We start from the raw sequence: 16,408 nt of genomic DNA on the forward strand, positions 1-16,408 counted from the left end.
ATTCTGCTGTGTAATGGAGGACACCACCCACATCTCTCAGAGTCACTCTCGTCCCATTGCTCAGGAAAACCCCATTGCTTGGGGAAAGCCCATGCACGCGGTCGCTCTGGCTGTACTGCAGCCTGGGCACACTGCAAATTGTGTCAGCTGTGCAGCGATGCTGCCCGGCAGCCTCTGGTTCACATCTTCCTTTGCACATGCAGCTACCTGCTGTGTTAGCATCATTTTCTCAGTTTTAAGCCACGGCGAGTAACGCAGTGAAGTAGAGCACAATGGCACCATGTTCTAACTGCTCTCTCTTGCTTGGTCTCTCTTCCAGATCTAGCTGCCTTCACACGGACCATGCTCCCAAAGGCTGTATGATCATTTCTGGTGACTGCCAGCGGAGGCTCACTGGGGCCCGTGCAGCAGAGCGGGAGGCCGAGGGGTTCCTGCTGCCCCTCAGGCAGAGATACCGGCGTGTGGCCGACCTGCAGTGAGGTGCAGCTTTGGAAGCTATCAGAGACGAGAGCCGCCGTGAGGTGCTCTGGACCTGGGGGGAAGCAGAGCGGTGGCAGCATGGACAAGGACAGCACCAACCTGGCCGACCAGCAGTATGAGTGCGTGGCTGAGATCGGCGAGGGAGCCTATGGGAAGGTGTTCAAGGCCCGCGACCTGAAGAATGGTGGCCGCTTCGTGGCGCTGAAGCGGGTGCGGGTGCAGACCAGTGAGGAAGGCATGCCGCTGTCCACCATTCGGGAGGTGGCCGTCCTGAGGCACCTGGAGACCTTCGAGCACCCCAATGTGGTCAGGTGAGGAAGCGGGGCCTGCTCTGTGGCGCGTGCACCGGGTGAGCGGTTTGGGCATGGGGAGGGCCGGGCCACCGATGGGCTTTGTGGATAGAGAGAGAGCTCCTCTGTGCGCATGGAGTGTGGTTTGAGGTTTCGACAGGCTGCGGGGCTGTGCCAGAGCTCACCTCATCCCCGTGCTGCCTCCCACACACACAAACACCCATCTCCAGAGGCATAGGCGTGTGACATAGTGCTGGGGTGGATGGCAAGAAGCCCCGTACACACCATTTCCTCAGGCGTGAGAGGGAATGAAAACCCAACTCCCTTTGTCCCAGGTATTAGCTCTGACAGCTGCTGCTGATTCTTAGCAGCTCTATTCGTTACACACAGGTAATGGTTGTAGCGTTAGTGGGATGTGCATTCTACTTCTTTAGATGTTTTTATAAATGTTTGCAGATTATTACATTAAAGAGGAGGAGAAGCCTAAGACTGAGCTTTACAGGTCTCGTGACTGACTGCTGCTTGTTGGTAAATTCCCCAGGAGCTGCTGGTGGTGCTACCAAGGGTGCAGCAGAATGACTTCAGGCCTTGCTTTCAGCATGGCGGTGGTGCCACCAGGTTTCCTGGCTGTTGTGTTGGTAGCGTAAGCTCTGAGTGAATGAGCTTTGTTCTTGGGCAGGTTCCCCATGCTGAGACTGCCTCGTGAGCATCCTTATTTGAATGTCACGGACTTTAAAAAGTGTGCTTTGCTTTGAGATACTCGGCTGCATCATCTTGCTGATGACATTGCATCAATAGAAATATGTCCTGCTATTTGTATTATTTTACTCACACATTACATAGTAAAAGGGAAATATTCCATACTTCACTAGTGCCAAACCTCTGTGAGTCCTGGAGAAATAGAGATGCTGTGGTGACAGAGGTGGCTGTTAGACTGGCTTGTAGCTATGGTCACCATATTTGTCTTAGGGGCTGAGACGAGGGCTTTCATGGTAGTAAATGGAGCAGGACAGATAGGAAAGGGAATAATTAAAATACAAAAGTGAACAGCTAGAAATAAGTTAGTTTTCTTTCATCTCAAGGCAATGTAATAGAACAGTCTCATTTCTGAGCAAACTGAATAGGCAAAGAATGTTTGATGAAGTACTAGTCATGGAGTGGGAAATGGTTGGAAGTCATAGGCCTCCTTGCTATATCTGAGCAATGGGATGATGTCTGCAGCTCGCACTTTATCAGTACTGGTCAGGAAGATCCACTGTTTGCTCAATAACCAATATTCTGACGGGCACCTGGTAATGCCAGAGGCTTAGTGCAAAAACTGCAGAACTGGAGGCATGTTAGTGTGGGCAACATTTTGTATTTGGTCAATGAATCAGGTGGACTGATGCACCCAAAGACCTTCCTTGGCAATAGAGATAATTAAGAGTTCTTAAAATCTCTGAAATCCAGTCGACTAATATCAGAGACTAGATGTGGATTTAGATGCGCAAGTTTAGATACTTATTTTGAAAATTGTAAGCTTTCTTTAGGAATGATTAAAAGAATGCTTCTGAACTTTGTTTTATCACTGAGATCTTTCCATATGACGTAAAAGATTTTTTGAAGTGCTCTCTAATCCAGAGATCAGAACGTAAGAGCAATTTCAAACGTTATCTCTTCTAAAACAAGATAAATGCTTTTTGGAAGTAACCTCTGTTGTGAAACGAGTGAGCGATGCAAATATCACATCAAATCCATCAGGTCTGAGTGAAGGCATGTGGTCCATGAGTTGTTCGGTACAGACCGTCATTCTGTGAGTCAAAATTTAGACAAACTACCAAGAGTTGAGCTGTATTTGACCTGTGCTGCTGAGCAAGTGTGGTGATGGTACTCTGTATCAGCTGGTGGCGGCGGCAGAAGCCGTGAGCTGTGTCGTGTTGTGCTGCACTCAAGGGACAGGCTTGGGCCAGCCCAGCGAGCGCTGTAAGGAACTCAGCCCAGGGCTGTCCTGTCTGCATGAAGAGATGTTGAATGTGAAGAGCAGTTTGGGAAGGAGAATCCCTGGTACTTGCTTAGCAGAGAAGTAGCTGCATGGTTTTGCTGGTGAGTCTTGATGGAGGGCCAGCAATTGGCCTGCTGGGCATAGATTCTCTTCTTTAACATCCTGAGGAATGCTTGATGCCAAAACTTGTTCCTAACGCTAATGCTTCTGATAACAGAGAACGTTCTCCATAAAGCAGAAATGACTGAATAGCATACAATAGTTTTAAACAAAATGTTTACCATATTTTTCCATGCTACTTCTTGCTAATTATGTGAGGCCTTGTTTCGTGTCCCTTCTATCCAAGTGTCCTGTTTCCATCTTTGCACCATGCCGTGATGCGTTTCTACAGCACCGCTGCTTTTACTGCAGTAGGTAAATATTAGGTAAGAGCTAGTGGCAGGATAAGGCAAGAAGAGGTGCAGGGTGAGAAGTCTGATCTGCAGCAGAAAAATGGTGGTAGTGGAAGTCTCTGAACAGTTAGCTATAAAGGGATTAAGGCCTAGTGGACTGACCAAAACTTTTGTAAGACTAAGAAAAATAGAATATTGAAACACGTGGGAAAAAACGCAGTAAAAAGGATGTTTGCTTTGCTTTAAAATATTCTCCTGATCACATTTGGCCTTGTAAAAAGCCCCCCGTCAGGGCACCTAACACTATTCCACTTACCTTCATGGAGGGTAAATAGCCAGCAAAAAAATAGCCAGTTTTCAAGAGTAAATGGTAATGTGAATTGTTCTAAAGTGAGGAATGTTGTAGGCTATGAAATGTTCTTAATAACAGGAGGATGATTGAGGTGCTCACCTTTCAGATAAAAAGTAATACTTTATTCAAGCTTTCCTGTATGTGGTAGTTAAATCTGGCTAAAATTGGTCCTGCACTTATGTAGCTTGGTGCTGTTCTCTTTGAGAAGAAATGAAATATATGTAGACAAAGGATGGGCCTTGCCAGGAATAAATGACATATTAGATTCAGGAAATTCCTGTGTGTAAAACTGGGAGTATTCCCTGCTGTAATATATCTGTAAATTTTTTTCCTGTGATTATATTGCTAAATTCAGCAATATATTGTGTTCATTTTATATCTCTCCTGCTGATAATCAGATGAATAATTTTCCCCTAATGTTAATTATCCATCAGACTGTGAATTTGCACCCTAGGAAGATGATATACAAGACAGAATACTGTAATTCTTGCAGTGCTTGATTTCTAACATGTATGTGTAGGTAAGTACATTTAACAGTTTGAATAGTGTTAAACCATAAGCAAATACAACAAACCTGCAAAGCTGTATTTCTTTGCTTCCTGGCTCTTTTTGATTTACTATTTCTAATAAGTCTTCCACTTAAAAGCGATCAAAATTATATGGAATGTAACCTATTATAATCTATTATAATCTTATCTGGTCTATTATGTTAAAGATAAGTGTCAGAAATCTAGCCGTTGAGGTTCATAATTAACATCTAGTAGGAACTTAAAATCTTATTTCTCTCCTTCCTGTTAAGAAAGGGTAATAGGTGGCGCAGGTAATTGACTTCTGTTCAACAGAGTGATCTGCCCTGCTGGAAGCATAACTCCATTCCTCAGATACGTTTTGTACTTTTTGGTACGTGGATAAATGTGTGGAAAACCCAATAATTACAAGGAAGGGGGCAATTATCCTGTATTCAGAGTTCAACATTACTTTACATAGAGTGAAATTAAAATGACACTGTAGGTGTTGTGGTAACACAACACCATCATGATGGTTTTTCCTAACATTTGCAATCCAGCGCTCTTATCTGTGGGGTTACACTTGAGAGCGCTGTGGAGCCTATCAGCTGCATCCCCTGGAGGACACCTGGCTGCCCTGTCCCTTTGTGCCCAGCCACGAAGACCTGCACCTGACTGCTCAAAGCTCCCAGAAGTACACTCCAATGGCTTGGTCCTTAAAATTGCGTTATGCTAAGGCAGGAAGTATCCTTTTCATAACAGCATCTTAAAATTCCCCATCTAACTCAATACAGAGAGCAGTCAGAATCTGAAATAAGTCACTAATATAAAGTAAAGCTTTTGGAAGGTAGTTTGAGCTTGCATTTTTTTGCTTGTTCAGTTTGTCAAACTGAAGTCCTATTGTAACTTACAGTGGGAGAGGAGTTTCAAAATGCAGTAGCTAGTTTTTTTTCTCTTTTCAGTTTGTGGCAATGCTGATACTGGCTGCTGTCTTTTTAACTGTGCTGTTAAGAAGCTTAAAGGGTGATGTTCTCAAAATCAGTGAGATGTTCCATCCTGTTAAGTGAAACATTTCTATTTTAGGGGGTGTTTCTCTCCAGTGAATTCTGCTTCCTTCCTTACTTCCTTTTTCTGCCAAGCTAATGTTAAACTTTTAGGGTATGACATCATTCCTACAGACCAGTGGCGTGCAATACAATTCATTTGCGTGTAGCACCACTCATACGCAACTGACAGACTCCAGGAGTGGGTACTTTGCTGTTGCTAGGTATGGGGATTATCTTGTGTGTGAAAGAGTGAAATGAGATGTAGAGATGGGGTGAAGCAGAAGAAACTGAACTGGAAACTTCAAAATTGCCAAGTTTAAAGGAATTAATGTGGCAGATTAGTCTCAACAGAGGTGGATGAGTAATGGGAAGGAAAAATTGAATGAGCCTCAGAGTCAGCTTTAGGCTAACACAAACAAGATGGTCTTCAAGGCAAAATGAGAAGATGGGAAATGCCTTGGTGAGAGGGAGGCACCTTCAGGCTGGGAAGCCCTCAGAGATGGCCCCTTTGCTGTCCTGCCACAGCTGGGAGCCACCATGAAGGCACTGGAGAAGGGGCTGTGAGACCTGCACCAAAGGGCTTTGGTCTGCAGGAGAGCAAGGGGAGCGGTGTGGCTGGTTCTGAGAGGGGCTGGGCTGTAGGTTGGGTCTGGAGAAGTTTATTAAATTGGCCATTGTGAAATGGCTGGACGTGAACTCTGGCCTCTCATCATCTGCTTGCAACACTACTGCAGTACACAGAAAAGGGAAAAATAAGTTATATTCTTTCTGTCCATATGCATTGTTAGTAGTGGATGTGATGATTTAGTGTGAATGCGTGGTCTGCCAGATACAGGACAAGATAAGAATACGTCAGGAAGTAAGGATTGAATATGGAAGAGCCCTTTAAACCAGTTTTTGGAGTGAATACAAGCTTTCTTCAAGAAGTATTTTATCTTACTCTGAATCTAAACTTTTTATTAAAAATATGTTTCCAGTGTTTGTGTGAGTAAGCATTAGTCATTGTAGATCATGTGCAGAGCTCCCTTCCTTCTCTAAATCTGTGTTCGGTTGTGTTCTTGCTGTTCTTGGAGGGATCTGCTTTTGCTAGGTGCTGCCCAGGATGAGAAGCAGCTCGTATGGGCACAGCCCAGCCTGCTGCTGCCCCACAGCAGGCATCCTTCTCTTGGGTGCTGCAGTGGGATATCAGGTTCAGCATCAGCCACAACAGGCAACTGGGCTGCTTATTTGGATCTCAGATTTGCTTCGTGATCCCTCAGAGCACAAAGCAGAGGGTGCCAGCAGTGCGCTCTTCCCAGGTGGCTGAAGGAGAGCAGCTGTAACTTGGCAAGGTATGGAGAGAGTCACTCAGGTGCCTTCAGTGGGGTTTAAGCAGTTGTTTGAAGTTTAGTAGGTACGGACATACATTATCAAATGGAAAATATGCACTGGATATTCAGAAGTTTTCCTAAATGGATTTCAGAGACAAAGCAGTGACTGGGACAATATACATACGAGCACGAATCATGGGTTTTACTCCATGTGTGTAATCTGTTTGTTCTCCATTTTTGCAGAATGACTGGATCCTTAATGAACTAACACATGATCATAAGACAACTGTGTCCTTATAAATTTGTAGCTAAGTTGCATTTTTTTTTCCATCTCAAGACCATAATTTCTCCTTCTGAATCAGTTCTTCATGTATGTTTCATATATTCTAAAAAAAAATCTTAAATTGCAAGTGCATGATTATTAAGCTTGAAACTGTAAATCTGCTAATGAACAAACTGCTTTGGAATTTTCCAAGGGGTACAACATAGTGTGCTTTGACATTTTTATTTGGGAAACCTCTATTTGGGAGGGGTTTGATGAACAGATCATCAAAGAGTGGAAATGTGACGGTTGAGTTCTCTAACTTTCTAAATACCTATTGCATACCAACTATTCTATTCATGCTCCTATTTATTGGTTTACCCATATGCTTAGAAATAGATACTCTATCCTTGGGAGGTGCTGGCAAGAAAATGTTGCTCTAATCCTTTTAGAATCAGGTGATTGTGCTTTCTGGAGGCAGATTGAAGAAGATGCTATATAAGTAATAAGAAACTCTATTATGTGAGGCTTTGGATGCATTTCTAAGGTTGTAGAAGAAGATGAATCTTTACGCTGTGAAGCATCTCATGTAGTTCTAGGACCAGATGGTGATTTCAGATACCTAAATAAAGGGTGTGCTTGAATATGCCAACTTGCTGATAGTGGTAGAGTTGCCTTAGGGTAGATTTCCCATGACACACCTAGAAAACAATTTACCAACTTAGCAAAACGTTGCATACTGTCCTGAAAGCATTTATTTGTAGGACCACTGATGCCACTCTGGCTTCTCATTAACAGGTAATTGACCTTCTCTTAGCAAGGCAAAATAAAAGTACCTCAGATATGAATTCATCTTTGCAGGAATTTCCCATGTTCACTGACAGAAAACTCGATTCTAACGCAGATGAATCATACAGAGTGAAACCTGTGAAGTTTGGGCTTTTGCAACATTAGTCAGCGCTAAATGTTGCATGTTGTGATAGAGACAGAGAAAGGAAGTGAGAAATAGGATGGAAAAGTCTATGTGCTGTTTTTTTTTCTCTCTCATGAAATTTTGGCTACGCATTTAATATCTGTTTGAGAGGTGGGCACGATGAGAAATAACCCAAGGTGTCTGTTGCTGTTTAACAGTTCTTGAGAATTCCCTTCTCCCTGAAATCAATTAATTATAAACTAGGAATTTCAGTACTTTGTTCACTGTTTCTCAAGAGAGCATATTTGTAGGAGCTTTCTGTGAGTGTAATGCTGAGCTGCACTGATGCTTTTGTTTCTCTTCATCTGTGGAGCCAGCGCTCTACTGTAAGGACAGAATTCTATCATTATTTTTTTTCACATTTGATGTGGTATTTTGCATACAGCTGCAGAGTAGACAGTTACCTTTGAAAGGAACATTTGGCTGGTTTAATTTGATTAGAGCAAACCACCTCAATCATTTCTGAACTAAGACCGTTTTCATTTTAACTTGGCAGTAGGAGCTGGGAATGTACTGGCAGCACTCAGATGTTTGGGGGAGCACCAGCTTGGATGCACAGCCAGTGCTGAAATGAAACAACCCCAGAGGGCTCTGCCCACTCTGCCCCTTCCCTTGGAGCAGGGGGGCTGTGCAGCCAGTGAATACTGCACTGAACATACACCTATTATGGCAAGGAATGGTGAATGTTTCTACAAAAAATGGAAAATGCTTAACGGGCTAAATGCATAATCACATGTTTATTAACAAAAATTTGGTATTGAAAACATACAGAATGTGATTTTTTTTTTATTTACAAAAAAACTTCAAATGCTGTGGGAACAGTATTTTAGTAAATCTGTGGTAAAATCCAATATGCAAATAGAAATATGGTGAATTTCTGATAGCTTACTTGTATTAATTAATGGTACATGTTCGTAAGGTTTCCCCAGTCTGTCCTTCTGGTTTGGGTTTTCTACTCTTCTTCTTGTTATAAAAATACACTGAGTTTTTTTTAATTTTTATTTTTTTGTGTGTGTTGCACATTAGAGATTAAATTAGATTCTTCAGGTTTACAATATTAGCTATTATATGTGATTTTTGCTTTCCAGTCGGCCTCACTGGTGATCAGATCCTTTTCCTAGAAAAACCCTTGTGGCTGTGTAGAATCTCAGTGCGGTTCATAATAAATGATAGCCCTTCAATAAGTTATTGCTGGGTGGATGGCATTCTCCAGAAAAGAGGATTATAATCTTCAAGTGCTCTGATTTTGCAGTAGTAGATCATCATATATAGAACATCTTACTCATAGAATCATTTGAAACTTACAGTTCAAGGAAGATTTTTATGATATTAGAATCACGGAATTGTAGAATTATAGAATGGTTAGAGTTGGAAGAGACCTCTGAGGGCCATCTAGTCCATTTCCCCTGCAATGAACAGGGACACTGCAGCTAGATCAGGTTGCCCAGGGCCTGATCCCATCCTCTCCTTGAAAGTCTCCAGGGATGGGGCATCAACCTGTTCCAGTGCCTCGCCACCCTCAAATCTAAGATTTTTTCCTTATATTCAACCCAAATCTACCCTCTTTGAGCTTGAAGCCATTTCCCCTTGTTCTGTCACAACAGACCCTGCTAAAAAGTCTGTCCTCTTCTTTCCTGTAGCTCCCCTTTAGATACTGAAAGGCCGCTATGAGATCACCTAATGGCCAACTCTTCTCCAGGCTGAAGAGCACCAGCTCTCAGCCTGTCCTGAGAGATTCTTGTGTTATGCTCAAAAGAGCAAAGTATACAGTGAACTGGTGGTCTGCATGAGCAGACTAATGCTCAGCAGTGATGGGACAATTGCATCCACATCTTCCAACTGATCAGAAATGCAGTTACAAATCTAAGGCTTGACATTCTGCAGGTGAAGCTGAAGTTCATGAAGCTGCAGTGATTTATACCAGCTCAGGTTGTTGATATCATAAATTCCTCATATTAAGATGAACAAAAACATATTAGGACAAAGAGTTTGTGCAGAGGTGTCCCACCATGCATGCACACTGAGATGTTACCATTCAGATTTTACATGTCACAACTAGGCAGTTTACCAAAATGCTTTGAGATGTAAAACCAGTTGTTGCATTAGGAGGCTTTTCACTAGTATGGACTCAGAGTTTCTCTTGATCTATGTCACTCCTCCCAATTATGTTCCCTTGTAGCACTGCAGATAATTCCTCTTTACCCTTGTATGTACCTCTGAAATATTTGATTCCTGTCTCAAGTGATTAATACAAGTTGTGCTCAGGCTGGAACTCCAGGTTATGTCACAAATGCAATCATTTAGGTGCTATGTACATCTTACTTCAAGAGGGAACTCTTCCATATTGCAGTTCTGCATCTGCTGTCCATTTGAATGAACATTTGTGTCTCACTTGTTATTCATCAGCATAGCACTGGAACAATTAATTTGGATTTCCAGGTTTTTTCCAGAGTGTAGAAGTTAAACACTTGCGTTATTTTTCTCAGCTAGGAAATAGGTTATGAGTTGAATCTCATTTTGCTCATTTTATCTATCATCACACTTTGTTTGTGTTTGTCATCTTTATGACACAGAGGTTGAGCAGCATCTGCAATTTTAATTAGTGTGTTGTTTATCCTTAGATAACCTTCTAGATCACTAATGGAGATAGGCCTACCCACCAGTCTTTGCGGTTTCCTCTTAGACATCTCTAATCAGTTTGTTGCCTTACTGTTGTCTCCACTTTGTATAAACTGCTGAGCAACAACTTTTGATCGAAGCAATAATACTCATAGCAAGATGGGTTTGAATTGGTGCCTGTGGTCTGAAAATCAGTGTTAAAAGTCTCATTGGTGTGGCATGCTTGGAAGGGCCTGGGCAAGGCAGTGCTTCATGAGAACTGAGCACCTGTATTTCTTCATTGTGCTGAATCCCTTTCATCACACTGCATTTGTCTTTGTAACTTCATTTGAAATAGGGAGAGGGTTAGCTGGCACTGCTTGTCTCTGTGCTGCCTGTTGTTCATGTTGTTTCTCTTCTTCAGAAATCTTTTTTTTAATTATTTTTTTTAAATCAGATTGAAACATCTATAACATTTCACAGTTAAATGGAAGCAAAGCCTCATATGATAGTGAAAAGACTCAAACTCCAAGAATTTGGAATTTAACTGCAGGACAGCTGATATAGCTCAGCAGAACAGCAGCGGGAATAGTTGAGAGTTGCACAGAAGAGTTAGGTAGCCCATCTGACTGAAAATTAAGGATAAAATCTAGACAGGTGAATGTCCCTTTAAAAGTCATTGTAATTATACTGGAATGTCCCAACCCAATAGGAGGATATTGTGATATCTATTAAAAAAATGTACTTCAAACACTGCTTAGTTCTCAATAACTTGAAGTTGAGCATGGATGAGGCCGTATGCAGAAACAAATCTTAAGTCCTGCAGAGTAAAAGTAAATGTTCTGCCATCCTCTAGTACCACTTTTCATAGTAAAGTGGGCAAACAGGACAAGGTTTAAAGCCAAGTCTCAGACACCTTCAGTGAAGCAGCTGTTCCTGGACAAGAGTACACTCTGCATTGTTGGAACTTCTGGTAGGTTGTTTAAAAATTCGTTAAGTCGAGACAGAAAGTCAATGGGGCCATAATAATTAAATGTGGTATTCTGGGGAAAGAGATGTTTCCCAGACTTGCTATACTACCAATAGACTTCGGAAAAGAGAGAGTAAGTAACAGGAATTAAGCAAAAATAGAACTAGTGTGGAAAAAAAATGTATAGAAACGGCTGGATTTTACATGGCAGGTACTTAAACAGAGATCTGTAGCAGCACGTACTGTAAGGTAGGACATCTGCTTGCCCCAGTTATACTTCATCCAGCCACTGAAAATTCTAGCTATGGCTTTGGACCTGTAGCCTCTCCTGGGTGCTGGTTGGATGCTTTAAGTATGCATATACCTCTTTGGTTCCCCCAAATCTCCAGGGCGCTGGGTGATGTCAAAGGCCGGAACTAAGCTTTCTCAATTTCTTTCATGGCTCTGCTCCAGTATATCATGATGGAAGCACAGAAGGTGGACAGAGTGCATGTAAAAACTAAACCAACCAAACAACAACAACAACAGGAATGCAAGATAAGAATTCTGAGCAGACATCTAGCTCTAATTATTCAAATATGCATAGTAGTCCAACCTAGTCATGTGGATTCTCTCCATAGTGAGTGAGAATGTGTTTTCTGGCAGTAATTCATCTCACTCAGTATCTACACTTGTCCTGGAGCAGCATGAATTGCCCCATGGGAACAACCGTCCCACCCCGTTCAGTGCAGGGAGAGTTGAGGTGACTCCATCAGAGCAGACACCCAACAGGAGCCTGCAGACCCTCGGTGAGATACAGGCCAGCTTTATAAGTCTGAAGGAGGAAAGCAGAAAGCACTAGTACAGAAATTGAATGGCAGGTCGGAGAAGTTCCAAAAGCAAATAGGAATACATTTGAGGAGTAAGGGAACACAAATCTAGCACTGAAATCAGAGGCTATTTGGACTGTCAGAAATTAGGAGAGAATGAAGAACTCAGTGTTACAGTGTATGCCTGGTATACGTATTGTTGATAAGGGTTTGCGCAGGATGCTTTTTTATCAGTTAGCAAAAGCGATGTACTTTCAGTAGTAGAGGTTGGCTTTCTGTGAAATGTCCTGATTTCAGACAGCCTCCTTCTAGTTTGAACTTGGCATCAGAGAGCAAAGGGAACAGGTTGTAGCTGCAGCGGGTTGTCACTGCCTGCTCACCTTGCGCACAGCTTGAAGCTCCAGCAGAAGCCATTTTGGTCAAATGCTGTCAGTTAATCTTTTACAGGAGGAGGCACAGCTGTAGAGGTGCGTTGGAGTAACTCAGCCTATGAGAGGCTTATGGCATCTTTCTAAGACTTCTCAGATGTTTGTCTTTCTTATTTCTTCTCATTTCCCTTCTCTCTGCCGCAGTGGTCTGCTGCAGGATTTGCCACAAAGCCGGCTAATTATCTCACTGCTGATAACGTTTTGATGTTACGCAGTTTTTTTTCCTTCATAATAGTCTCAAATTCCTTTTGAGAAAATTGCATGATTGTACAGTTGCAAATAGCTGAAGGATTCTGGCGTCTAACCCATGTTGCAGTTGACTTACCAAGTTCTGGATTCTTAGAAAGCAGTGATATTGTACCTTCATTTCTTGAAATAATTCTTCTGGAATTTTGAGCTTCTTTATTTGATTTTTTTTTTTTTTTTTTTTTTCCATAAGCTCAAAGCATGCCAGCCCACACTGCTAGGTAATAGTCTGCAAAATTAAAATCAACCTACTGTGTTAACAGATGGTGCTGCTATGTTTTTTACTGGGTGAAAATGCTTTATATCAAGTGTTTGTCAGAGCTGGTTCTTCTATAACTTGAATCACAGGGCTTGAAAACAGAGTTTTTATTACTGAACTGCTAAGATAATGTAATTGTCTTATAAGCAAACTGTTGTATTAAGCTGTTTGAATATGTGTAATTATGTGTGTGTGTATATGTGCAAAAGAAAAAGCAAGAACATTTCAAAATTTTACTGCATTTATGCCAGGAAACTCAGAACTATTAGTTTGTTACGTGAATGAGGATTTTTAGACATGTAGAACTGCAGTTAGTTTTAAATTTGAGCCTTAAAAGGGGCTGAATAGTTTTCTTTTTCACAGTTAAAAGAGAAAAATGGAAAAGGGATGAGGGAAAGCCAGACAAAGAATTATCACAAGATCTAATTGTTTTTAAAAAGTTGCATGACATCAAAACTTGGAACTAATGTGCAGTCTCACTTCTAAGCATAATAAAATAGTAGATTCTGGAAAGTGAAAATAAAAAATTATAAAGCCTGATGCGAGTGGCAAAGAGCCCAGGCAGTATCCAGAGAGTAAACATGTAATGGCTTAACCTAACTGGGGCACAGCCCACTCCAGCAAGCAGCGAGCAGGGGATGGCAGTATTGAAAAGCAGCAGAGCTCATTTTTGAAGCAGATGGCTTTTTTCTTCTTATGCACACCAGAAATATATTTTTAAGGTTTTAGGGAATATTTTGGTGGTGGGATTATGTGTATCAATATTGACCCTCTTGTTATTTTTTAGAATCTTGTAAATTTGCGACCACTTTGATTGCTCATCATTCAAGAATGAAAATACTGTCTTTAAATTGCTTTATTTACTCTATTCCAGAACTCATTCATCTCAGAAAATGTCCTTTATACAGAACTATTGCAATGTTATCTTTTCAGCTACGGAGGCTCTCCTTAAAAAGACTGTTGAGCTTTTGAAATAGGTTGATTACAATTTGCTGAATGGACACAATTATCGTGGCTTTTCTAATACTTTGATCACTGTCATTCTCACAAGCCTAAAAAAGTGCTCTTGTGATGGGCTTTGGAAAATCTAAATCTGTGTCACCCCTCTGGGTGAGGGAGAGCATGGAGAATGCACTGCGCCTACGTCAGTAGCCATATGCTATACAGAGGCATTCATGGAAAAGAAGGCTGCTGTGTCTTCTTGGATTTAGTAACAAAAACTCTCTCCTGTGTGTATTTCTTCCAAATGGTCTTAAGAGGCGGCTATTTCTCAGTGAATTATTTTCATAATTCAGAAAAAGATTTTTATTCCAGGACACATAAATGCCAGCTGTGATGTTTCAAGCCCAAGAAATGCCTGCATGAGCACTAGGTAAACCAGAAATTTTGAATTTTCTTCCCAAAAGTCTTATAAATTCTGTGATAACTCAGAAAGCGGCTGAATGGACCTTTATAAAAATACGAACTAAGTCACTTCTAAGTGAAGACAGCTGGGGTCTATTTAATATCCTGTGTAAAATGGTCGGGGTCAACTTCCTGGAATAACTGAGGAGTTTTATTTCACAAATATCCCAGTGCTGTGGAGACCTGAGGTGACGGTGGGGCTCTTGAACTAATATGTGCCACAAGGAAAGGGATCTGCAGCCATAACTCTGCGTTTGGAGTGGGGTGGTGGGAAGTGCCCAGGGGCCTGGGGTGTGTGAGCATCCTTGTAAGTATTTGCTGTGGGCACTTATTTGTGTGTGCTACAAGTCTCATGGTTTTTTTCCAACCCTATATTTGTATGGTTTAGAGATTGGAGAGCTAGTGGAAAAGCATTGAGAAGTGGCACTCTGGACTGTAAGTCCATTCATAAATGCGATGGCCCAAAATACCTGGCTTCCTTTGTAATTTGGGACATTGGATCCTGTATTTGTTCATTTATCTTGATGCTTGTGCAGTGTCTTCTTTCCCTTTACAGTGAATGCAGACATATCCTTGCTGTCTAACATTGTGCATTTCCTCATGTCTATTCAATTCTACCCTGTATCTATTCAATTTATCTCTTCTTTGATTCCTTCAGTTTAGAATCCTATCTTGTAATTCCTACTATGCAGTTGTATATGTGTGAAAAGGTGTTAGTTTTTGTAGACCTGTACCGCTGCTGAACGTTCACCCCCACACGCAGAAGTAGCATGATTTGGCAGTTAATATAAGCTGTAGTCCAGTGGCAGCTTAATTATAAACCTGTGGTGCACTAAGCATGAAAACTCATGAAAAAATAACTATACATAAAAATTGATGTCCTCTATGGCTAGCTATGTCACAGCATGAAAATTTGGCCTTTGCTTGACTGCTTATTGAAGTAAAAGATAAACTGTAGGTTAGATAAGAGCTAAGAGGGAGACAGGAGAAGACTATTAAAGAGAGATAAAGGATGAAGTCCTGAAATGATAATTATGTGGTTGCTTCTGTTAGATAGAGATGGGAATTGAAGTATAAATATCTTGTCCTTGGAATGGGCAAGCTGAGCAAGACCAGAAAAAGCTGTTGTAGACTGTGCTGGGGGCCCTGTGTGGCATGTCAGGGTACTGGTTTGGTCACCTGTGACAAGGCTCCACGCCATCAGCTATGTTTCAAGTTTCTGAAACAAGTGCTGGTTCTTTCAAGTGCTGGTTCTGAGAACTGAGGTAAATTGGGTGGTGGGGTTTGGGGATGGATTTGGAAAATATCGAGGAGAGGGAAGTTCCTCCCTCAGCCATCCTTGTCTCGATATCTGCTTACTGTCTCTTGACTTATTCTTGGAGTAAAAATAATTACATGAATAAAACAATTCTTAGAGGGGCTGGAAAGAGTCAGAATAATTTTCATCCACCCAGTATTTTTCTGAAGTAGAAAAGGGCAAATCGTGTAGGGACTGCAGTAGAGACCTGAACGGATAAATGAAGGCTGAGCAGCTCTGGCTTGTTTTATAGAGACCATAAGTAATCTGCGTCCACTAGATTCAAGTCCAAGCAGCGTTGACGAGCAGATGTGAGGCAGCCCTGCCTCCTTCCCGCAGATGCCTACTTGCTGTGCCTGTGCGCCAAGCCAGCTGGGAGCTGCGGGGCCATGTTAGCGCTGCCGAGCCCCGGCCATTACACTCAGCCCAGCTGACACGGGCTGGGGGCCGGTGCCGAGCAGGCGAGCCTGTTTGCTTGCAGAAGTTGAGTGGATGTACCTTGTTTTCATCTGCCGAAATGTAGAAATGTTTTAGCGCTCTGGGAGCCAGACCTTGTTTTGCAAGATTTATTATAGCTTGCTCATTCCTTTCAGAAATGTGAAAGTCGCGTTGTTGCAAAACATCCAAAATACAGTTTTGTCGTGTATTTACATCTGATGTACGCCATCATTTACAGAACACTGAATTTATTTCAAAACTCTCCATGCATTTAACTGTAAACCCTAATCTCATGCTGCTAAAAGACACCCCAAAAGAAATAGCTGCTTTTGCCCCAAAGTAATAAAACAGTCAAATAAAATTTATT

General features: G+C 41.8%; 1 protein-coding gene across 1 annotated transcript in view; it reads left to right on the forward strand.

Moving 5' to 3' along the window:
- Nucleotides 1-289: 289 nt before the first annotated feature.
- The window catches only part of CDK6 (cyclin dependent kinase 6), a 120,883-nt gene continuing 104,764 nt past the window's right edge, over nt 290-16,408 (forward strand). The window contains exon 1 of the mRNA XM_042889030.1: nt 290-791. Within this exon, the coding sequence (XP_042744964.1) occupies nt 559-791 (233 nt within the window). The 5' untranslated portion in view covers nt 290-558. The remainder of the gene's footprint in view (nt 792-16,408) is intronic.

This window comes from Lagopus leucura, unplaced genomic scaffold (genome assembly GCF_019238085.1).
Source record: "Lagopus leucura isolate 7727_CA_CO unplaced genomic scaffold, USGS_WTPT01 Super-Scaffold_100157, whole genome shotgun sequence".
NCBI classification, from domain to species: Eukaryota; Metazoa; Chordata; class Aves; order Galliformes; family Phasianidae; genus Lagopus; species Lagopus leucura.